General features: G+C 38.8%; 1 protein-coding gene and 1 non-coding gene across 4 annotated transcripts in view; one reads left to right on the top strand and one right to left on the bottom strand.

Moving 5' to 3' along the window:
• GAD1 (glutamate decarboxylase 1) overlaps positions 1 to 14,038 on the top strand; it is a 55,758-nt gene extending 41,720 nt beyond the window's left edge. For all 3 annotated transcript variants that reach the window (XM_087919954.1, XM_026696733.2, XM_087919953.1), the window contains 10 exons: positions 979 to 1,094; positions 1,263 to 1,342; positions 1,531 to 1,585; positions 3,547 to 3,663; positions 4,582 to 4,646; positions 6,915 to 6,993; positions 7,625 to 7,774; positions 8,361 to 8,468; positions 9,193 to 9,282; positions 11,513 to 14,038. In XM_087919954.1, the coding sequence (XP_087776080.1) occupies positions 979 to 1,094; positions 1,263 to 1,342; positions 1,531 to 1,585; positions 3,547 to 3,663; positions 4,582 to 4,646; positions 6,915 to 6,993; positions 7,625 to 7,774; positions 8,361 to 8,468; positions 9,193 to 9,282; positions 11,513 to 11,686 (1,034 nt within the window). In that variant the 3' untranslated portion in view covers positions 11,687 to 14,038. The remainder of the gene's footprint in view (positions 1 to 978; positions 1,095 to 1,262; positions 1,343 to 1,530; positions 1,586 to 3,546; positions 3,664 to 4,581; positions 4,647 to 6,914; positions 6,994 to 7,624; positions 7,775 to 8,360; positions 8,469 to 9,192; positions 9,283 to 11,512) is intronic.
• Positions 14,039 to 23,294: 9,256 nt separating this feature from the next.
• On the bottom strand, positions 23,295 to 23,401 carry LOC113434200 (U6 spliceosomal RNA). The gene has a single exon (XR_003373771.1). It is a non-coding gene; the product is annotated as a U6 spliceosomal RNA (small nuclear RNA).
• Positions 23,402 to 23,806: the final 405 nt, after the last annotated feature.

The following is a 23,806-nucleotide window of genomic DNA, read 5'->3' as shown; positions in this document are numbered from 1 at the left end:
TCTTTTTGACAGTGGTTGCATGAATATTTTACCTTCTTTGTCTTCTAAGGTTACATCATAATTTCCTTCTTTCATAAGCTACCCTTTATAATCTTCTAACCCATAAATCACACATTCATTTTTTTCTAATTTCAGCAAAAAGTCCATACAGGGTTTCCAGGCACTCCATCCTTAACAAGTTGTCTCTAGCACCTAGGTGATCGGTAATGCTGCAAAGCCCAGTCACCAACTGAACATAAGCAGATAGTCTGTATGCTCTTAGACCTATTGTATGTAACTCAGTAGAGTAACTCTGAAAAGCTAATGCTTTTTAATTCAACTTGGTTATTCTGCAAAGATGGTACTAGACTGTTTTTGACTTTTGGCTTTCAGTCTCTAAATTACTTTCCTTCAGAGGCCAAGCAAAGGACATTCTCTTATTTTATAACTTGCATACCTTTTAGGTTTTTGATCTTCTTACTTATATTAAAAGAGGCTAACATTATATATACTGATATATGGTGACTGATTTTCTATGCTTTTAGTATTGTGTATTTTAATTATTGTAGTCTTCAACATTAGCAAAGTTAACTTTCCTAACCTTTCTTGATAGTCAAAATACCATATTAACTAAAACCTTAATATACTTGTCTTTTAATAGAAATGTAAAAATGTTCTTGTTTGCATGTAACCATGACAATATTCAAAATAACACAAAACAATTGGACCCACCACTTCCTGAGGAATGTGATTGAATTTGAAGTTTTTGCAAATATTACCTTAAGAAAAGGTAAAATTCATAAGACTGGAGAATTAGCCTTATTTAAAACGGAGGTGATTATCATTAACTTTTATCTACTGGTTCATTGGATATTGATGCTCTTTTGGCTACATTTGCAACGTAGTTCACAGATACCGTTTATACATTTGTCATAGAACTGTATCAGACTTCTTATTTTCACGTTCCTAATACTCTATTGTTGGTTCCTCTCATTATAGGTGGCGCTATATCCAATATGTATAGCATCATGGCTGCCCGCTATAAATACTTTCCAGAAGTCAAAACCAAAGGCATGTCCGCAGTGCCTAAACTGGTCCTTTTTACCTCAGAACATGTGAGTTCAATAATTTCAATTAACATGATTGTAATGACTGGATATTGTGATTTTTGTCATCATCCCTATTCTGGAGAGTCTATCATTCCCTTCTTTCTCCTTAACATTTTGGAATTCAAAGGCAATCATAGCAATTTGACATTAATTATCTATTGATTGTTGTTTCAGAGTCACTATTCAATAAAGAAAGCTGGAGCTGCGCTTGGATTTGGTACTGAAAATGTGATTTTAATAAAGTGCAATGAAAGGTGAGATATTTGTACATCTTTACCTGGGTGTCTTTGTGTTTATGTTCAGGTTGGAACAATGCTAAGGACATAATAACAGCATCAGTGAATGCCCTGCTGTTGTGGCTTGTTTCATTTCTGTTTAGTCCTTTTTTCGTTCTTCTTTCTCGTATGTCAGATTTGGCTTTCACATTTCACTTTGGTTGCAGGGGCAAAATAATACCTGCTGATCTAGAAGCCAAAATCCTGGATGCCAAACAAAAGGTATTTTTTTTTAAAAAAAGAGGAAAAGATCTACTTAATTTTTTTCTTTTATTTAGAATATATTTACAATTTGGACACAGTAGCACTTACTTCTACATGAATGTGTGTCAGCTTGCATTCTTCATCCATCATATTCAAGGCAGGTTAATCATAAGAACTAATAGGCTCAGCAGCATAAGCTGGAACTGAAGAAGCTTCTTGGATGAGAAGTTAAATGTTTGCAAAGGAAAAGAAAATAAGAAAGCCTAGCTGCCTTTTGGAAAAAGCATCTTTTGGACAATCATGACCTGGACTAAGCAGCATAAATGGTCCACTCCATTTTCCACATGTGAATTTCCATAGGGAACTTATTCCACGTTATAAGTCAAATTCTAGAAAAAATTATCCTGATCCTTCAGCAAAGTTCTCGTGGGGTTCTTGAAATTTTATTACGTATAATTGAAGATTAGAACATATAATTGTTTTTTAGCCAATTCACCCTATAAAAATACTGGTAAACTAAGACAAGAATTCTCATAGTAATGTCCCTTCCTTTGTATATTTCATTCCTCTTTGAATGGACTCATGTGATTATTTTTTCTTTGCCAAGTGTATCATTATTACAGTTGTCTCACAGTGAGATTCATGAGACCAACTTCTTATAAGTTCTCACTTCCATTAAGATTTATCACAATTTTGGTGTAAAAAAGGAGCAGTATATTTACTATACATCTCATACACTTAAGGTTACAATTTACTTCAAGAGTGTCAAAAACGTGGTCAGGGCTCACTCATCTCCTGCTGGAAACCTTTTGAGGTACTCTTGAACTATCTCAAGCCCAGAGTCTTCAATACAACATGATGTGAAACCAAGTACTGTATGACTGCTAGGTTGGTAGAAGTAGAACATCCCTGCTTTACATCACGAGTGCACAGATTTGACTGAAGGTCGCGTTTAGATATTCTGGATTGTGCAGAAAACAAGATGTTTACAGGAAGTCCTCTATTTAGGACCACAATTGAGCCCCAACTTTCCATCGCTAAGCAAGGCATTGTTAAGTGAGTTTTGCCCCATTTTGCACCCTTTTTTTGCCCAAGTTTTGAAGCAAATCACTATAGTTGTTAAATGAATTTGGCTTCCCCCACTGACTTTTGTAAGTCGCCCAGAATTTCTTTGAAGTGAGATGAGAAGCAAATAAATATCATCCTGATCATCCTCATCATCCTCATCGACTTTGCTTATCGGAAGTCAACTGGAAATATTATAAATGGTGATCAGTGCAAGTGATCATAAATACATGATGGTACCCAAGTACCCAAATTTTGTCCATGTGACCTTGGGGGTTCTGCAATGGTCATAAGAGCGAAAAACAGTCATAAGTCACTTTTTTCAATGCTGTTGTAACTTCGAACAGTCACTAAATGATTGGTTGTAAGCTGAGGACTATCTAATGTGGTAAGAGTAAAGCAGTGTCATCCAGAGTAAATCCCCATCTCCAATTTTTTAATTCAACCCATCTATTTTTTTCAGTTGATTCCTTCCCCACCAATGCACTTTTTCCCATCTTATGTAGCCTTAAAATGGCTATGTTTAGTTTTCATATTCTTACACTAAAATAGTGGAGAGATATAAAAGAAGCTAGGGAGCCAAGAGACCCAGGTTAAGTACCAATACTTGGTATTTTTTTTTAATTTGCAGCAAATGCAGAAAGATCTTGCGTCCTGGTAAAAGGATGATAATGTGTATTCTCTGAAAATACTTGCAGTTATTCAATGTGTTTCCAGAGCATTGCTGCCTTTACAATTGACGATTAATTATTAGGTATTTTTTTGATAACCTGTTTTAGTCTTGGGAAAAGTCAAAGAAAGAACATGCACCAATTAAAAAGAACTTGGGATCAGTTGTACTTTAAGTTAGTGTGAATCTCAATTGAAAAAAAATGTATTTCACAATAGAGCTTCTTCTCTGTTTTTCTTTACAGGGATATATTCCCCTTTATGTGACTGCAACTGCTGGTACAACCGTTTATGGAGCCTTTGATCCTATTCCAGAGATTGCAGACATCTGTGATAAGTATAATCTTTGGCTTCATGTGGATGTAAGTAACCAGGGCTGCATAATCCCAATCCATTTTACTTGGAAATAAAGCCCATTAAACACAATCGCTATGTTTGCATGACGTTCTTAGCAAAATCGGTTGTATTATGCAAAGTTATGTCCCAATCATTTCAAGATAGGATCGTGTCCAAATTATCCAGTGTTAACTACTCAGCAACTTAAACTCCCCTGTCAGCTTCTAGACAGAGATGACAGACTACAACAGCTCTGCAAATAAGTCAATGCCAGTCAGATTATCCCAGTTTTTTTTTCCTTTTAACCCATTGGGTGGGTGGGTTGGTGTGGGGGTCATGCTTAAACAGGGCAGTTGACACGAGGCTAAGCTTTATATTTATTATACCACTTTAAAACAACAATTTTAAAAAACAAAGTGGAAAATTAAAAAAAACCTACCAATCACTGCAAAAATGTTATCTAAGGCAGTTAACCAACCAGTATGACTAAGCTAGGGAAACTATGTCGAATTAGATGGCCTGCAGGATCATCATGCACATCATTTACCATAAATCAGATATGTCATGTGAATTCAGCCAGTGAGCTAGACTTTTGAGTAGGGATCTGTTGGTTAGAGCAAATTTGGCAAGTTTAAGACTTGTGGACTTCAACTCCCAGAATTCCTGAGCTAACATGACTGAAGGAGGAATTCTGGGAGTTGAAGTCCACAAGTCTTAAAGCTGTCAAGTTTAAAGACCCCTGGGTTAGAGCATTATAATGCACATAAATTATTGCATTGCTCTGCAAGTTATTGCATGACTAAGATTGTGGAAAATAGGTCCACATTTCCTTCTCTAGGGAGAATTATTACAGTGAATTTTCTGCTGAAATTAAGTATCTTTAAAAATATTTCAAGTTCCCAATTCAATTCCTGAAGCTTACCAATTTTTCTCATCTTTTCCAGGCTGCCTGGGGAGGTGGGTTACTTATGTCTAGAAAGCATCGTCACAAGCTGAACGGTATTGAAAGGTACATAATTTTAAATTCTGCAGGGAAAAAAAATGACTTTTTATAAATATATCAGCATAAGCATTCTCTTCCCCCAACCCCCAACAAGAATGGAAGAGATTTCCCAGATGTTGTTGGACTTGAATTACAACTCCCAGCCTTCCACCTCCTCCACCATCCTCTCAGTGCTGGTTATAATTCAGCAACCTCTGTTTTGCAAAATCTGTGGTCATTATGAATATTGTGTTCACTGGCATATGTGAACCATGATTTGAATGGGATAAACATATCTAAGAAAAATGGGCTGCAAAAATGTCTTCAACCTGCGGACTAGATCATAGTTAACTAGAATTATTTGGGGACCTACTTGGTGCTAAGTTGCTGCAGTACGAAGACCAAAATGTTGAAATGAACATATGATTGCATATAAAGTGGCAGAGCCTTGAAGCAGTTTTATTTTGTGGGGGAAGCAATATGACAAGCTGTCCAAAGATGGAAAATATATTCAGGGCAGCTGTTCTTTTAGGATTAATTTTGCTATTTAAGAGACAATAATGATAAGCTGATGGTATAATGAATGCCGATTAATTACTGTCAGTTTTCCGCTGGTAAGCTGAGGCACTAATTTAATTGTTGAGAGAGCCCTCTTATGGACACAATTCTAATAGCAGTCTGGCAATTTTCATTTCCTCAAAGTACCAGCTGATCAAAGGGATGTTTAAGCCTTATACTATTAAGAAATACCTAAGAGAGATTCTTATAAGATACAGTGTCGGTATTTCCTGGATTTTCAGTTCTTATATTTTCACCCAGAATCTCTTGCAAACAATATATCCATATTTAGAAATGCATCCACAACAGTTCCCTCTTGAAAACCTAAGGAATCATCTTTCTATTCTGTAAGTCCTCCAGCTGAATCTTGGGGGAAAACCTCTTTATATCAACTATCTATATTCATTCTTCTTAGCTCTTCCAAAATCAATAGAAGTGTCGTCAGCTAACTCCAAAGAAGGTCTAAGGCTACCTGAAAGAATGAAATATGTTACCTTATTCGTATAGCTACTCCACAATAAGGATCAATACATTTGTCATTAGGCAGGGTGGCCATCAAATGAGCACCTGGTTTCATAACCCTTTTTGCTGCAATTGTTAAGTGAAACACCACATGACAACAACTTGCAACTTTGACTGCTAGCTTCCCCATTGACTTTGCTTGTTGGAAGCCAGCTAGGAAGACCTCAAATGGCCATCGTAAGGATGGCACAGGATGCCGCAACCATTACAAATGACCCTGGGAAAGGAGGGGAAGAGATGCTGCCTAGGGAATGATCAGATAAAAGGGGGAAGACTGCAGCTGGACAACAGGCAAAAAAAGAAACTTAGAAAAAACCCACCCTAACTTATCAGACATTAAAAAGAGACAACAGGAGGTTTATCCTTTTAGACTTGCAAGATTTTGCTATTGTAAGGCTGCCCGTGGACTGGATATGTCACACACAGGCCACGTCCACCCTGGTTCCATAAAGGCAAAAAAAGTTAAGATCCAGCCCGTGACGCGATCGAGTTTGACACCCATGTTGTAAGGTAAAGATAAATGTTTCCCTGTCCAGTCGTGTCCGACTCTAGGGCGCGGTGCTCATCTCTGTTTCTTGGCTGAGAGAGATACTTTTGTGGTCCCAAAACACTTTTGTCCCAAGACACTTTTGTGGTCATGTGGCCAGCATGGCTATAGGCCAAAGGCACACAGAATGCTGTTACCCTCCCACCAAAGTGGTATCTAAATATCTACTCCTTGGTGGCACAGTGGTCAGAATGCAGTACTGCAGGCTACTTCAGACTGCCAGCAGTTTGGCAGTTCGAGTCTCACCAGGCTCAAGGTTGACTCAGCGTTCCATTCTCCTAAGGTTGTTAAAATGAGGACCCAGATTGTTGGAAGCAATATGCTGACTCTATAAACCACTTAAAGAGGGCTGTAAAGCATTGTGAAGTGGTATATAAATCTAAGTGCTATTGCTATTTACATGCTTTCAAACTGTAGTCTTACAATAAAGTAGGATTCATTAATTTTGTTATGTTTTCTGTTTGATCTCCTCAGGAGGCCGATAGTTATCCAACCTTATAAAATACATTAATTATGGCGTTATTGATTTTTAATTAATCCACTTGACATATTTTAGTTATGGTATAACCTCCATTGTGGATGTGCAGGTTACCCTGAAATCACTGGTGCCAGATTGCTCCTACCTGATGTTAGTGAATAGCTTCTAAACACGTTCCTTTGATTTGCAGAGCCAATTCTGTCACATGGAATCCACACAAGATGATGGGAGTCCTACTGCAATGTTCTGCCATTCTTCTTCGGGAAAAGGTTAATGCTTCATTAATTAAATGCTCACTCCCTCTATTTCCTTTAATCTACCATATAGGAGCTGCAACAAATCCTTTCCTGTTGGGACATTCCTGAGTGTCAATTACAGGAGTGGAATTAAGGTTCTTGGTGGTAGATGTTTATGCCCACAACCTTGAGGGTAGCATAGTTAACCACAATGATTCTGAAAAGATGAGTGTTGTTCCTCTAGTGTTCATTCTTAGCTGTTGGGTCTTTAGCATTTGACCAAGAAATGCTCCCTTACCACACATGTAAAATTCAAATAAGGGGCCATTGATATGTTCTCAGTACTATACGGCAGACTTTGGAGTCTAAGTAAAATATCATATAGATAATTGACATCTGTGTTTCCCAACTGGATTTTTTGTGCTGTGAGGTCCTCTGGGATTGATTGGAATTGGGATCTCTTCTGCTACAAAAAGCAGAGAAAAAAATGGGGCTGCAGGATGGAATGTGTTGTCTCTGGGACTTTCTACTGATTTAGAAAAATAAGAGGATTTAGCAATTTTAAAAGCTTAAGCAGACACATACGCAGTAATGTTTAATGCATGCAGCACTGCATTTATCTCTTGCTTCACATATGTTCAACAGGCATGCTTTTTTATAACAGGGTATACTTCAAGGTTGCAACCAGATGTGTGCCGGATATCTGTTTCAACAAGATAAGCAATATGATATCACCTATGACACTGGAGACAAAGCAATACAATGTGGACGCCATGTGGATATATTCAAATTCTGGTTGATGTGGAAAGCTAAGGTAAATCATCCGCAAAATGCAGAACATTTCTATGGAAGCTTAACCAGAAGTCAATTCCCACCTGTTCAACACAGCTTTAAATTCCTATAAACCTAAGCATATTGTTGATTTAAATATTGAAATCTCCCAGGTGAAAAAGCTTGGGAGAAGAAGAAATTAATATCTAAGCAAAACAATTCATGAAATTAATATCTAAGCAAAACAATTCATGAAATTTGGACCGTAATTCTTATTCTGCCTATATTTTGTGTATAATTGATTATTCTATTTTACTAGCCATATCTCTTTTTGGGTGGGTGGGGGGTGGGGGGCTCAAGCAAAAGCCTAAAAAAGATGTTTTAATGAATAGCAAAATGGTACTTTGTTCACACAAAGGCCAAAGTATGGACAACTCTAAAAGATTAAAATGAAGTTGTTCCATACATACATTTACAAATATTCCATATTTCATTGCTGTTCAGCTTTGGTTAACAAAAGAAATAAATAGTTTGACTCCAAATTTCCAAGATTTACTCGCCAAACTATTTACAGGATGCAGAAAGAATATGAGATTGAATTATTTGTTTTCCCCCTCTTTTCAAAATAGGGTACAGTGGGATTTGAAAGTCAAATCAACAAATGTCTTGAATTGTCAGAATACCTCTATAATAAAATTAAAAACAGGCAAGAGTTTGAGATGGTTTTTGAAGGAGAGGTAAGTCGTAGACCGTAAAATACTTTTAATTCAATTATACATTTTTGCAATACAAAAAAAATTCCATCCAGCCCTGTTACTGTGATTTTATCTTTTTAATATCTGGTAGACAGGTGAAGAATATGAAATCAATTGAAGCCACTGAGGCACATAATGCTGAAATTCAATTGATTCATAACCCTTAGAAAAAGGTGTTATCACTAAAGCCTTGAAATGTATTTTGTTCCACTCTAGTGGCCTGCTTATTATTTGTTATTTAAGTAAAGGAAAACATGCTGTTCAATGGTTTGAATCCTAGCTGAAATGGCTTTCTGCTTGACTGAGCCTCTGCAGGATTTTGAGATCCCTGTCTTAAGGTTATGGTCAGGCATGAACAGAATTGTCAATCCAAAGGTGGCGTTCCAAATGGACTGTTTATATTTCCCATGAATTTTTTATTATGAGAATAATCTGGAGAAAAAGGTAAAGACAGTGGTGACGGATTGGAAAATATCTCTATTTGTTCCTGTGCAAATTGCCTGTCTGTCAGTGAGGTTCTAAGTGCTTTAGGGCACATTCACTTCCATTTTGCTCCATTCTTTTAAACTTTGAAGGACAAAATCAGAAGGCATGGCAAACAAAGTAACTTTATAAGCGAGGAAAATTAATCCTCTTGATGAGTATCTTCATGAACTGCCTTTGTGATTTTTAAAAATCTTTGCTTATTTCGTTTTATGATATATAGCCTGAACACACAAACGTTTGTTTCTGGTACATTCCGCCAAGTCTCAGAGGCATGCCAGACTCTGAAGAAAGAAGAGAAAAACTACATAGGGTAATTTTTTATTATTATTATAATTTGTAAAACACTTACAAAAAAATGTTCTGAGTCAATGTACATTACAATGATAAACAATGTTAAGAAAATGAAATAATTGCTTAAAAAACAGAATATATAAACTAAGACCTTTACAGTATCTAAGAAAACAAAAAGATTGAAAGGCTCCAATGGAAATGAGTTGAGCAATTCAGAGGCAAGGCCTGTGCCTCCTTCTCCTTCTCAGAGAGAAGGACAGGGATGGGATTCTACAGGTTCTCACCTATTCTCTAGAACTGCTTGTTAACATTCTAAGCAGTTCAGAGAACCAGTTGTTAGAAGAAATTACTGGCCTAATCCTGTAAGGAAGCCAGGAAGAAAACATTCTGGTGTTGCTTACAGAAACTGCCTCTCCGTTAACCCTCATTACATTCCTGGCAGGACTAGTCTTCCTGTCTCAGGAACTTCTCTGGAGTTTTTTCCTCCTCCTTTGCTGGTACTTTGCTTGTGTGGAGTGACCATTCAAAGTTACAATGGCACTGAAAAAAGTGACTTATGATCATTTTTCACACTTATGACTGTTGCAGTATCCCTACAGTCATGAGAGGACAGGCGAGGAGATGTGTGCCTCAGTGTGAGTGATGTTGAGTTGGCCACACCCAGCCAGTCACATGACCACCAAGCCACGTCCACCAACTAAGCCACCCCCACAGAACCGGTTGTTAAAAAATTTGAATCCCACCCCCGGAGAAGGAGACTAGAGAGATATATCAGCCCACAGAAAGAAGCATCTCAAAAGGGACCTTCATTAGAAAATGAAGGCAAGGGAAGGGAGAACCGCTTTTAAACATACAAGAATTTCTTACTATAACCTTGTATACTCATGGTATCACTTACTTGTCTGGAGTATATCGAAGGAATGACAGGGTGACAACTATCTCTCTTTTCCCCTCCTAATTCTGCCCTTTTGAAAACTTTCAGTGCTATTGGCTTGGTTTTCTTTGTTGATTTACAAATCTTGACTAGAAACTGCCTCAGCTATCTCTTTCCACTTACACCTTTGAAACAGCTGATTGTTGGGTATCTAGTACGCATGTGTGGGGGGCAGGGGGGCATGGGAGATGCACGTGCAGAGTTGCACAGCGCGGGGGTCACACGTGCATGCACTGAGTTGCGCAGTGTGCAGGGGGGGTGCACATACATGCTCAGGGGGCGTGGGGGGACCCCACCCCATTGCTGTCTGGGTGCTGGCATGCAAGTGTGCGCATGCAAGCACACACAATTATCAGCACAGGAGCCCAAAAAGGTTAGCCCCCACTGCTTTAAGTGATGTAGGCTTTTTGAACTACCCTGAAATAAGCCGACTGCAGTACAAAAAGCAATACATTGTCCATGTGCTCTGAATGCTTCAAATTCTCTTCCAGGGAACTCTGTGTAGAAAGCATTAAGTATTGTAGATCTACTATGTAGGCGTATCCAACGAATTATGAGTGTGTTGACGAGATGAGTGTGAAATTCACATGTTCAATGAAGAGCCTCTTGTTTCTTTTAAAATGAGCCTCTTGTATGAGACAGAGAATTGCATTATTGTTTAGTAATAAGCAACAGAAGGGATATTACAAAGTTAGATGTGTTATTATCCAATTGAATTACAAACCAATAATCACTCTAGCTCATCTGTATTAGGGATGAGGTTCTGCTTATTTTGCCCTGAATCTATTTTCTTAATTTTATAGCCAAGACTTTTGTCAGAACCATTAAAAACCAGCAAATTGCTGATTTTATTTATTTATGTCCTTTTACTCACACCAAATCTGCTAGGTGGATTTTCTGCCCCAAGTACTAAAATATTTTACCCTATCTCAGTGTTTGGGCGTGAGGTCCTCCATGACCACAATGAATATTGATTTTTGTCAGGAGAGGAAATAAGTGCATGGAAGTACATGGTCATATTGTTTTGTGTAGCTTCGTAACTTGGTTATATTCTATAGAAATATTAAAAATAAAAGCAACAAGGTGCCATCAGTGCTGTCTTCCATATCTTGGCGCTCTCCCGCTCTGTTGGCCTTGCAAATACCAGAACTTCAGGAGAACATTGAAAGACTGCCCATCAGACCTACCGATACCTTCTTCGTCCATTCTGTATTTTCTCTACATCAGGCCGTGCTTCCTTGCTGATGTGCTAGCCTTCTCCCTCAAAGGGAGATCTGAATTCCAAACCTCTTTTCTTTCTTGTTTGAATCTCAAGGTGGCACCCAAGATCAAAGCTCTGATGATGGAAACAGGTACCACCATGGTTGGATATCAGCCTCAGGGAGAAAAAGTCAACTTCTTCAGAATGGTGATCTCAAATCCTGCAGCCACCAAGTCAGATATTGACTTCTTGATTGAAGAAATAGAACGACTGGGGCAAGATCTGTAATCCACATGAGTTGAACCATGGTTTTTCTCTAGAGCGTTCTTTTCCAGCACTGGCTGTTTTTTAACCAGTTCTGTAGAATACATTTTAAGATGACCGCTTTCTAAGTGTTCGATTCTTCTGATACCCTCTCTTTAAAAACAATAGTGCCCGCTTCCATAGATTATTGAAAAGTATATAGGAACTGATTTATTATTTCATCAAAGGATAAACCTATTATTTTGAAATGTATCGTTCAGCTAGTTAGGCCTGATAATTCTAGTTTGCCCAAAAGCAAATTACGTTAAGATAACTAAGAAATCTGCACTATATGTACAGTGTGATGGTGTATGGTGTGTGTAGACATATTTTAACAAAATAACACACAACATACACTTTATATGTATATAAAGAAAATATATAAATAAACAATAGTAAGCATTCCAGGTGTTTCCTATCACGAACTGATCTTCTGAAGCTCTATTAATACCAAAGGGGTTTCACTAGATTCACTAGATGATAGACCAACATTCCCATTTCAGGTATAGTACTGAGGCATTGATCCTACTGATTTTACGGAAATATCATCAGCCGTAATACCGGAGTCCATATCTTTACTCTGTATTAATTTGAATGGACATAGCCAACCCCGTATGATATATTTTTAAGTCCCACTGAAATCGGTATAAATTTACCCAGCATGTTAGATTGTCGCATTTTTTTCAGACTGGAGTGTAAGAGGCCTGTTCTTTCTAAGTATTTTCTATCAAGAAGTAAGTAACATGACAACCAGTTTACAGGTGATAAAGCTCCCAGGTAATGCTGGGGAAGAAAACATTTTTAAAATGTAGATTCTTAGGAACGATGGGTAAATGGTGAATGTTATTTAAACATTATTTATTGATGCTTCTCTAATATATGAAAAAGAAAGAGGAAAGCAAATCCAAATAAGTAGTTTAGCTGTATGTATACCCCTTTAGCTGTCATATCAGGGGATAGTAGTAGCTGAGTTGTTGTAATAGATTATAATATTGATGTATTTTTTAGAAACTCACTTGTGTAGATTGTGTACATTACTGTTAAATGGGGTGGGGGTGGGAAAGGAATTACATGTAATAGTTTTCCAGCAAAATAATTGTTCAGTTCTAGCTATATGAGCTATTTGCTTCTTTATATGCAAAGAATTTACCATGCTAAAGAGTTGTCTTGTATTTTCTTCCATTTGTATTGTAGCCTATTTATATAATTAACAAAGTTCTAAATAATGTTTATTGGTAATTCAGTGTAGTTGTGAGCCAAAGAGAAGATTAAGAATTAGTTGCCACATTTATATAATATGCCCTTAAAACAATAATTTAGCCGATAATTTTACTTTATCAAATTCTAGTACTACATTCTGATACTATGCTATAAACTAGATTTAAGCCTAATGAAATCCTTTCACTTTCATAGAAAAGTAACTTTATTAATTATATGGTGATCTGACTATATACTGAATGCATTTTTAGTGATTCATGAATGTTTAAGCAAAGGACCCTCTATGTCAGAATAATCCACAGACGTTGGTTTATAGGAATCCTGTGGCAAGATCCCCAATAACGGCCGATACTCTTCTGAAGGGGCCCACAGTTTTCTTCATTAGTAGCAGAAGCGTAACTGTGGCTTTGATAAGAAAAAAGAGGAGCTCAGCACAAAATCTTTTAAATATGGCTACAATAATTATTGCATATATAGCTGTAAGATTCACCTTCAGTTTGTTAGCTAGGCAGCTGGCGTTTTTGGCCACGCTAGTAAAAGGCAAGCAAAGTCACAGGAAATAAGATTATTTTAGTCAAGTGACACCTGCTAACCTAAAGCCTTCCTAAATTTCCTGCAGTGGCTGTTTAGCTTCCATTTAATGCTTTATATTTCTCATGCATAATAAACTGTAAGGATTACTTTAATGCACATTTGCACACATGTCCGTTGAGATAAATAGAATGTGTGTACATCAGAGAGAATTCTGCCCAGGTAACCATATATGTTCTTTATTGCCTGGGTTTTATTAAACCAGTGTTTTGTTTAAAATATTAGCAATATTTCAATGAATGTTTGTGTAGCTTTTCATCTTTTGGTTCCAGAGTTTTCCAAGTGTGAAATGAGTATATTTTAAGAATCCACATACCTTGATATTACTGTCCCCTTTGCTCACTTGGCTCTTTCTTTTGTATTAAAGTGATGATCCCTTCTGGAATTGTGATGTGACTAAACTACTTCAATGTATTAAGTGTCCATATGGTATTTTACCATCGTGTGGATGGAACAATTGAGAAGTTGCTCAGAAGAGTCTAACAATAACTGATGTTCTAATGGAAATAAAAAAATAAGTGACATCTGTATTTTTATAAATGTACTATGACATGAGCCTTTTTTTTCCTAGCCTGGAAACATCTTTCTTTGCACAGACTTCAATCCCAGGCTTGAAACTTTCTTTTAAAATTAGTAAATGATTCCTTCTATAAAATTGATTCAAGGTCATAGGGAAAAGACTAGCCTCTCCTTTGTTGTCTGATGGGTCTCGTTGCAATTTAGAAATTGAGAACTAAAATCCATTTGAGGTTCCTGTTATTTCTATGCCTAAGGCTGTGCTCTAGAATCCCAGGTTTAGATAAGGCTATATTGCCAGTTTGGTCATGTAGCATTAGCTGAAGCCATGTAGCTGAGGCTCCGGAGGTTGCTAAACATGCTTTTAAATATTGCATATGTGGGCTGGGAGTGTTGAGAGTTTTAATATAGCAACATCTGGAGGGTTAGTAGGTTTCCCCTCTTCTGGAATTTCATGGTTTAGGACTGTCTATTATGAACCACGGTGGTGCAGTGGTTAGAGTGCAGTACTGCAGGCTACTTCTGTTGACTGCCAGCTGACTGCAATTTGGCAGTTCAAATTTCACTAGGTTCAAGGTGGACTCAGCCTTCCATCCTTACAAAGTGGGTAAAAGGAGGGCCCAGGTTGTTGGGGGCAGTATGCTGACTCTGTAAAACCGTTTAGAGAAGGCTGTAAAGCACTGTGAAGCAGTATATGTCTAAGTGCTATTGCTATTGCTATCTAGATCGCAGTGGTTCTCAATCTTTTCTTTACCATGGGACCCCCCCTCCTTTTGTGGCCACAGGCCCCCAAGACTTAACTCAAGATTTAAATCACAACATTTCTTCAAGCCTTCGTGGGGCCCGTGACAACATCGCAGGGATCCACGGACCACAGATTGAGACTCAGTATACCATCCTTCTGTTTGTGAGTCAAGAGAAAAATATATTGACTTAAAAACCAATGAACTGCTTTTATCACTGACACCCCCTATTCAGTGAAGAGGCCAATGCTCTTTTGTAGTACATGACTGGGTCAAGGTAAGGAACCTGTTGGTGGAGTCTTCTGTCTGTTTCCCTTCCCATAAGCCTCACCAGTGCCAGCTGAAGTCAATTGCTCTTAACTTGTAACAGGCAGGCCTTAGAATGGCTGGTTTAGCCACCTGTGAAGCTGCCTCTCCAACAGATTACAGGCAAGGAAGAGCTCTGCACCTGTTACCTGCCAACTGGGCTAGTTCCAAATATAAGTGTCTAGATCTCTTCTGAAAGTGCCAAATCCACGTCCAAAACTACCCTGGCTGTTAGGTCACAAGAATGGAAGAGAGAGGCAGGGTGAAGCTGGAGGAAACAATTGATACTGGACAGGCTTCTATCTTGACTAGTCATGCAAAAGAATGGTAACGGAGATAGTCAGTGGCTGTGATTAGCAGCAGCTGTAGAGGAGACAAAATTGTGCCCATTGGAATAGTAAAAAGTACAACCACGTGGAATTCCTTCTTGGCAGAAGGAGCAGAAAATCTATAAGGTGCTCATTTGGAACAGAACCAGCACTATCCAGCTGACAGTATCTGGTTTCCTCCAAAGCACTTGAGGGCAGGACAAGAAGGAATGGATGGAAACTAATCAAAGAGAGAAGCAACCTAGAACTAAGGAGAAATTTGCTGACAGTGAGAACAATCAACTCGTGGGACGGCTTGCCTTCAGAAGATGCGGGTGCTCCAACACTGGAGGTTTTTAAGAAGAGATTGGACAATCGTTTGTCTGAAAGATTGTAGGGTTTCCTGCTTGTACAGGGGGTTGGACAGAAAGACCTCCCCTCCAGCTCTGTAATTCCGCTTTCTTAAATCACTTGCAGCCCATCCAAAATGATTCTAGCAGGCAAGGCCCAATAATCAGAGTCGATCAGGCAGGTCTGCAGTAGCCTAAAATAGCCAACAGAAGCTGCACAGATGCCAACACTCAACCATAACATCAATCATGTTATCAATGAAGCATTCTGGATCAGATTCACAGGGGGGAAAATGCTTTCTTGGAGGTAAGGGAAATATATCAGAACAGTTTAAAATTGAACCACTGAAGAGACCTTGAAGCTCCCTTTAATATGTGTGTGGGGGTGAGATGGAGGCAATGATGTGAGGACATGGCATTAAAAACCATTAGCAAGAATATCTTGATGCTGAGGTTGGGAAGATCAGAGGATAAATCTGAGAAACATTAATCATCACCTAAATATGAATCATATTATTATTGTTTGCCTTCTTTGAATGCTTATGATTTTTGCTTAGTGCCGAAGTTGATCATGCCACAAGAGTTACCCAATGCCATCAATTCAGATTTCCAGTCTTGCACTGAATAATCCTCCCTTGTTTTTTTCTGTCTACACTTGACCCAATGCTCCGTGATGTCATGCTGGCCATATGACCGCAGAAATGTCTTCAGACAGCGTTGGCTCATGGCCTTGAAACAGATATGAGCGCTGCCCCCTAGATTCGGTAATGACTAGTGGAGTAAAATCCATAGGGATGCCTCTCCTTCCTTTCCTTCCTTGGCACTAACGTCCAATCAACTGATTAGTTAGTATCAGGGATGGATAGTTCCATGGACAAAATACCATCCAAAACCTGATAAATGTTTCAAGAGTACCATCCTGTAAATGTCAGCTTAATCTTTTAATATCATTAGGGCATGCAAATTAAGATGGCTCACTCACTAACAAATCTACTAGCAGTGTAGAAAAGGTCTTCCACCAATTACTTGCTTCATAGCTGCTGAGGTCGCCAAACAGAAGATTAATAGTGAGCCAAAGGCCATTGCTGAGAAAGTAGAATGTCACATTTCACGGAGGCCAAAATCATCTGTCAGCTCTGAAGATGGTCAGATGGAGTTGGGATAATTGCACACTGGCTTAAACTGTAGGAGTGGTGAGTTACTGTATGCTATTCTAAACTCCCAAAGAAAAGATGGAATGAGAACAAATAATAACCCATTTTTTTAATGCTTATGTCAGTGTTTTCACTTTTTAAAAAAAGACAGTGAAAGTACTAACTTGTTTCTGAATTTTTATTCCAATGATATTAATGTTTTTTAAAAGCTGAGAATTATTTGAGACTGTTGATCTTTTTTTCCCCCTCTCTTTTGGCCAAAGATTGGTATTTTTCATACATGGAGGATTTATTTCGATTACAGTTAACAAGGTGCTTATAGTTCCAGGGCAATTTATGATCATAAATTGCCCTGAAACCATAGGTACTGCTCCATGCTGGAACATTGCCCGTCCTTTCGGCTTCTGGTCTCCATAGAATTGAAGCAACAGACTCTGAATTTCAAGACTCTTTCCTGGGTTTCAACTGTTCCCACCCCAGGGCCAACGTGCCTTTTAACTCTTGCCTACGCAGAAGCAGTTCCACCTCTTCCAATTCCAATTAGGCTAATTCTAATTCCAATTAGACTTCCTTTCCAATGTGTTGAGGGCTGCAGGGTCCGACTCCCTTCGTAAATATTTCTGCCAGAAACACAGTGCATTCTCGAAGCGGGGGGGAATGAGAGGGCAGAAACCAACCAAAGAATTCCCTGCTGCCTGTCAAACTAAAGAGTTTTATTTGCTAACAGTGATCAGGTAAGAGTCTGCTCATTAGTGTCTTTGTCTCATCAGGGGAAACACGATCACCAGGGAGTCTCTTTTCCCAAGACTGTTCTGCGCATTACTTTATTCACAAAGCAACTCGTGTTTACTGCTGGCTTCACCATGAGAATGTTGGGCAGATAATCTCCTTGAGTGCGTAGAGCACCAAGTCTGAGTGGAAAACCCTCAGGTGGCCTCTTCCTACATTCGCTGCTTGGAGGGGTGGGGAGGCAGTGGTGAGCAGTTATGAATGAATGTTTTCACTTTATCACACTGCCACAACAGGGGATTGTAGAAGATTAAAATGCCAGCCCCTTGGCATAAAGCTAGAATTATGTAAAGTCCCCTCACTTAATATTTCTAATGGCATTAATTTCTCTTTTGGTATTCTGGGCGGTTTATATTTTATATGACAAAACTATCTGATGTGTAGGAGGGGAAGAATCATCATACTGAAATGTGCAAACTGGTCAAGACAATATCACACCTATCTGTGGTCTTGTATATTTTTTATATATTGAAGCTTTTCTTGTTTCTTTAACAATGTTAGTATTATCTAGGATTTTTATTATAATGTTCCTTGTGTTTTCCAATACCTTTCTCAGCCAAATTTCTCATATTTCCCCTAAGAGCTTATTTGAAATATGTATGTGTGTATATATCTATATACAGTCTGTCTATCTATCTATCTATCTATCTATCTATCTATCTATCTATCTATCTATCTATCTATCTATCTATCTATCTATCCATCCATCCATCCATCTATCTATTATCTATCTATAATATCTAGCTTGCATTTTATTCTAGAAGCTAGCTGATCTGATATTATTTCTGAAAGTATTTCTGCACAGCTGTTTAGTCTCAGAAAGATCCCCAAAACAGATGAAAACTTTTTCCTAGCAAAATATATAAAACCTCTTAAAAAATTAAGCAATGTAGTAAAATAAAAGGCAGATGTTACCCTCGAACACAAAAAACAGTTTTTGTTTTTTAATTTAGGTATCATACTAAGAGCTTTTAGCAACCAGATTGAACAAAACATTCTTTTCCAATTGAAATGTGGGATTGCCATAGTTGAAGTTCTATCATTGGGGTGCCATCACAGAAAAGGTTCTGGTTTATATTCCCATCTTTTTCGGTGATATAAAGCTAGCGTCAGAAAATAAACTGTGACCTGTTGGCAGATTCATATGAGCAGGAAAGCTTTTCACACACATAAATGTCTGGATTTATAGACCGTATTTTTTATATATGACCAAATATGGCCAAAGAGTGGAGTCTGCTAATAGACTCCACTCATTGGCCCAGCCGCTGGCGGGAAAACGAAGTCCCATCAGTGGCTGAAGCTTTGGACAGCACCGGTTGTAAAAGCTGGTGCCTGCCTCGGTTGAGCAGCTTTTTTCCGAACTGACTTGAAATAAAGTCTGCTTACCAGTCCTCCTGTGTCCTGCCTCTCCTTTCCCGCGCGGACCCATTTAACAGTGTTGACATTGATTGACTGACTGATTATGTGCCATGAGGTCAGTGTCAACTCCTAGTGACCACATCAATAAAGTTTCTCCATGATGATCTGTCCTCAACTTGATGTTTCAGGTTTTCCAACCATGTACCCATCGCCACAGTAACTGAGCACATTCCCATTACTGCTTGTCATCCTTTCTTTTTTTTTTCCTTCCACTTTTTCCAGCATTAGAACTTTTTCCAGAGGTCTAGGTCTTTGCATAATGTGTCTAAAGTAGGATTATTTGAGCCTGGTTATTTGTGTCTCAGAGTAAAAAAAAAAAAATCTAGATTGAGAAGAATCATCTCCAACTAAATTATTTTCCATGTAGAAAAGGCTTTCTTATTCTTATTCTGCATCATAGTATTTTATGAAAGAAGAAATTATTTATCAACAGAAGACATAAATAGTAAATCTCTTGCAGGTATTCCCTAAAAAATGGGGCCATACAAATAAGCACATGGGTAATTTGTTTTCCTTACTCTCCAGTCCTTGAACAAAGAGGAGAGACTGTAATCTAGATTAAGTAGATTTAGGATACATTTTTTCATCATGAAATGAAAGTGGAAGTTTTTGCATGAGAGTCAATTTCTATACATTTCTTCTTTTTCCTTGCACTATGCTTCCACCCAATCTTGCCTAAGAAGTTTGGCAATGCTGCTGAATGCCTGATCATCAACTGTACTAACAATTGTGCTATTAAACTAATTGTGTTAAATTAAACATCAATTGTACTAATAATTATGCAACATTAAACTATTAAAGAGAAGAGCAAATTCAAAATAATTCAAATGGGAGATGTGCCACTCTGAATACGTAAGTGTTCACTGATTGTGCACTTATTTTGCTTCTTGTTTTAGAAAAGGAAAAAAAGATTAGGCAGCAGAATGGGATTTCAAACAGCTGTCACAAATGTTTCTGTTGCCTCACTGAGCTGTTCTTGAGAAAAACCTAAATTGCTTTTTCCGGTAGGAAGTGAAATATAACCTGAATGATAAAAGCACTAGCTTTTTCCATCATATCCATCATAAACTGAATTCTGACAAATATGATGAAATAGATTGAAAATACAGAAATCTCTATTGTGTGAACAAAAAACTTTTAAAATGATACAGATGGGTTGGAGTTTTAATTTTCCAATTTAAAAACTCCCACATGAGTTTTTTTTTCTGTTTTCTCTCACTCTGATTTCTATTTATTCCTTCCAGATGTTAAAGGCTTAGTTTCATATTGTAGATCCCTTATGCTGAAAATGCAGATATATGATTCCTTTTAAGGGCTGCCAAGGTGTGAGAACTATCTAAATATTCTTTGAGCCTCTAAGATTTTTTTTTCTTCCATTACTGGTAACAGGAAACACATGGATGAAAATGCCATCCTACAAATTGTTGTGTTGAGGGGCAGCTGTGTTTTAAGCCAAACGCTATAAGCAATTCTTGTTACACATTCTGAATATGATACAGCTGGGATCTTCATTATCCTGAATGATCCTGGTGCAGTTTCACTGTCGATGTCTATTTTGGTTTAGACGAAAATCTCCATTGAAAGCCTTCATCATAAACTTAACATACAATGTGATTTCTCAGCACCTCAACCCAAAAAGTGCCCAGGATTTCGATATTGTGATAAACAACACAGCATTAGAGTAGAATCAGCAATACTTTTTTCCTGGCTGTTAAACAGGGGTGGGTTTCTACCGGTTCTGTCCACCTCTGTAGAACCGGTAGCTCTAAAGAGCAGCAGACATAGAACTGGTTCTATGTCTGCTGATGTTTTTGTCCACCCGCCCGCCCAGGCTCTTACCTGACCTTTATTTCCTGCTGTTTCAACTTCAGCTGCCGTGCAAGGCAAAGCCGCAGTTAAAAAAGCAGGAAAAAAGGGCTTTTTCAAAGGCTGCTTCTCTGCACGCAGCATGCTGATGCCGATTTACAGGTGCTCACGGGCAGCGCGGGCAGCGTGCAGGGAAGCACATCGTAAATCATCGAACCTCGTAAATCACTGAACCGGAAGTTAACCCTGTTGGATCCCACCCCTGCTGTTAAACTCTTGTTATGAAATTTAAATCTACATATAATGACTGATAATGCAGGTGAAAAATGACCCTACAGTCATTTTTAAATTATTAGAGTTAAATTCTGCCTTTATTTTGTGCAACTTCACCATGCCATCTTCGGTGCCTAGGGAAGGACTGGAACTCATGGTCTCCCAGTTTCTAGCACAAATATTATCTACTACACCAACTGGCTCCCTGTTAGTATCATGAGATGGGGCGTTGGTGCTTAACTGACACGCCCTTTCTCTGTGAGCTGTGAAGAGCATCCATTGTTTGGGATGATGCTTCTGTCGCTCATTTGATAGGCTGGGCTTTAATTGAGAGGATGCTCCTCCTCCTCCACGGGACTCCTCCCTAGAGTCCCCAGTTTTGGCGAAGTCGAAGTGATGAAATATTTCTTCTCCTTCGCCCTTTCTAATACTTGGCTGGAATAGCATCCCACCAGACGAATAAGGGTGGGGATGGATGCTCTTCACAGCTCACAGAGAAAGGGCGTGTCAGGTAAGTACCAACGCCCCTTCTCCAGATGAACTGTTCAGAACATCCCTTGTTTGGGACATACCAGGCTTAATCTTCTGATATCTCTAACCCAGGAAACAGAGGTAGAGGCATCCCATCTATCCATGAAAGGCTTGAGCCTTCCACCAATAGGGGCATAGTTGTGAGGCCTATGTTGTACCTCTATTTCATGTTCCTCAAGAGATTCTTTTGCTCTGCCTTCCCCTTCAGTATCTATCTCCAGATCGGAAACTATCTGACTGTTGGTGATTCATGCGTCCAGACGGTCCCTGGAGTCTGGAGGGAAAAAGTCCCTGGTTAGAGGGAACGAAGGAACCCTCCAAAAAGCTAGGAAGGACTATTTTGGGGTCCATGAAAAGAGAGGAACTTATTTTCTGCTTCTAGTCTCTATCAGAGACTAGTCAGGGGCACCAACCAAATTATCTCCATATATTGGGGAGGAAGCAAGCTTCCATTAGTTGTGCGATATCTGCTTGCCAATGTCTGAGCCATAGCAGTAGGCGAGGAATAACCTGAGATGCCCTGGCTTGAGCAGATAATTTAATAGAGTTTTGTGGTGTCCTTGTGTGCCCTGATATTGGAATTTGAGATAATCTCCCTCAGATGGCGGAGCAACCTGAGAGACAATCTAATAAAAAAAGGGGGGATGCGGCCGACTCCGTTCTTATGGCCCTCACATCAGATCGACATGCCCTACATGGAAACAACTCAACCCTGTATATCCTTTGACTTGAGAGCCTCTTCTGCTTCCATTGGAATTGCAGAGGAAGATGATAATTGCCATTATTGTTTTATCTATTATCGTGGTGATGAGAAATTTAGCAGAATTAGAAAACCAAATTAAAAATTTTCTATCATATCCTGTAAGAGGGGTATACGCCACTGAAGAGACCCCTTGTTTCTGGACGAGGTCCAAGAACCTCTGTGGGACAGTATTGACTTCCTCTTACATTATTAGTTGGGAGAAGATTAAATCGTCTGACGCCCCTTACAGTAATGATTGTTGGGCTGAGGGGAATGGAATATCAAGGCAGGCAGTAGGGTTTTTTTGTTTTTGTTTTTTGAAACAACAGAGACTTGAAAAAAGTCTGAGGGTGAAACAGACCTGAAGGTTGGTGGTCTGGCTTAATGCCTTCAATGTTTGACATGCCCCCCCTTTTTAGGGGATCCGCCTCTGACAGATTTTGGTCACTGTTGTGAGTAGACCCTTCCTCAACCTGTTCCATCTGGTCTATAGTTCTCGCTCATCCTGTGTATCATGTGAATGTGTAACTGGATTATATAATACTCCCCTGAAGGAGGTATCTGCTGGTAATGAAGGTCTATTCTGCATAGCAACTAAATCGAGTGAGAATCGAGGTCAGATTGTGGAGGCTGCCTAGCCATCAACTTCTACTGTATCCCAGCTGCGATGCTTCTTCAAGTTGCCATGTCCCTCCAGGCCTTCAATTTGTCAGGGATATCCTCTGGGAGGAGGAATCCTGACGTGGTCCCACAACTGTCTGTCAGGCAAGTAGCGCTGCTGAAGGCCTGGATTGAAGGCCTGAGGCTCTTCTGGATGGCGTTGAGAGATCCAGGAATGAAGGCAAGGTGAAATATGAAACACTTCACAAATTTGCGTGTCATCCTTGCGCAAGGGCCATGCTAATCTTCTCTGTATCATTCCAATTTTAGTATATGTGCTGCTGAAGCGAGCACTCTGGAACTGGGGCCAGCCTGGCTGGGGAAGAGGACTGAGACTTCTGTTCAACCTCCCTCATACATTTTTTTGTTTGTTTAAGATATGCTTATCTAACACATTTTGGTGTCTTTTGGCATCCTTTGTTGCCTTAGAGGTCTCTCTAGGACATTTTGACCTACTTTGAGTTGGTTTATTGTCCTCTGGGGGTATTTTTGGTTGCCCTTGAAGATTCTGACCTAAAGCCCACAAGGTGAGATATCTATAGCTATATATCTATATGTGTATGAGATATTGACTGGTTCAGAGGACTGATGTAAACAGAGGCAGGGAATCCTCTTGATATTTGCTCTCCTCCCCCTTTTGGGGGGGTAAATTCAATTTATTATGTTATTATTCATAATAATATTGATATCATTAATATT

This window comes from Pseudonaja textilis, chromosome 1 (genome assembly GCF_049901715.1).
Source record: "Pseudonaja textilis isolate UNSWEBS1 chromosome 1, rPseTex1.2, whole genome shotgun sequence".
Classification (NCBI taxonomy): Eukaryota; Metazoa; Chordata; class Lepidosauria; order Squamata; family Elapidae; genus Pseudonaja; species Pseudonaja textilis.
This window is presented reverse-complemented; position numbering and strand designations above follow the sequence as displayed.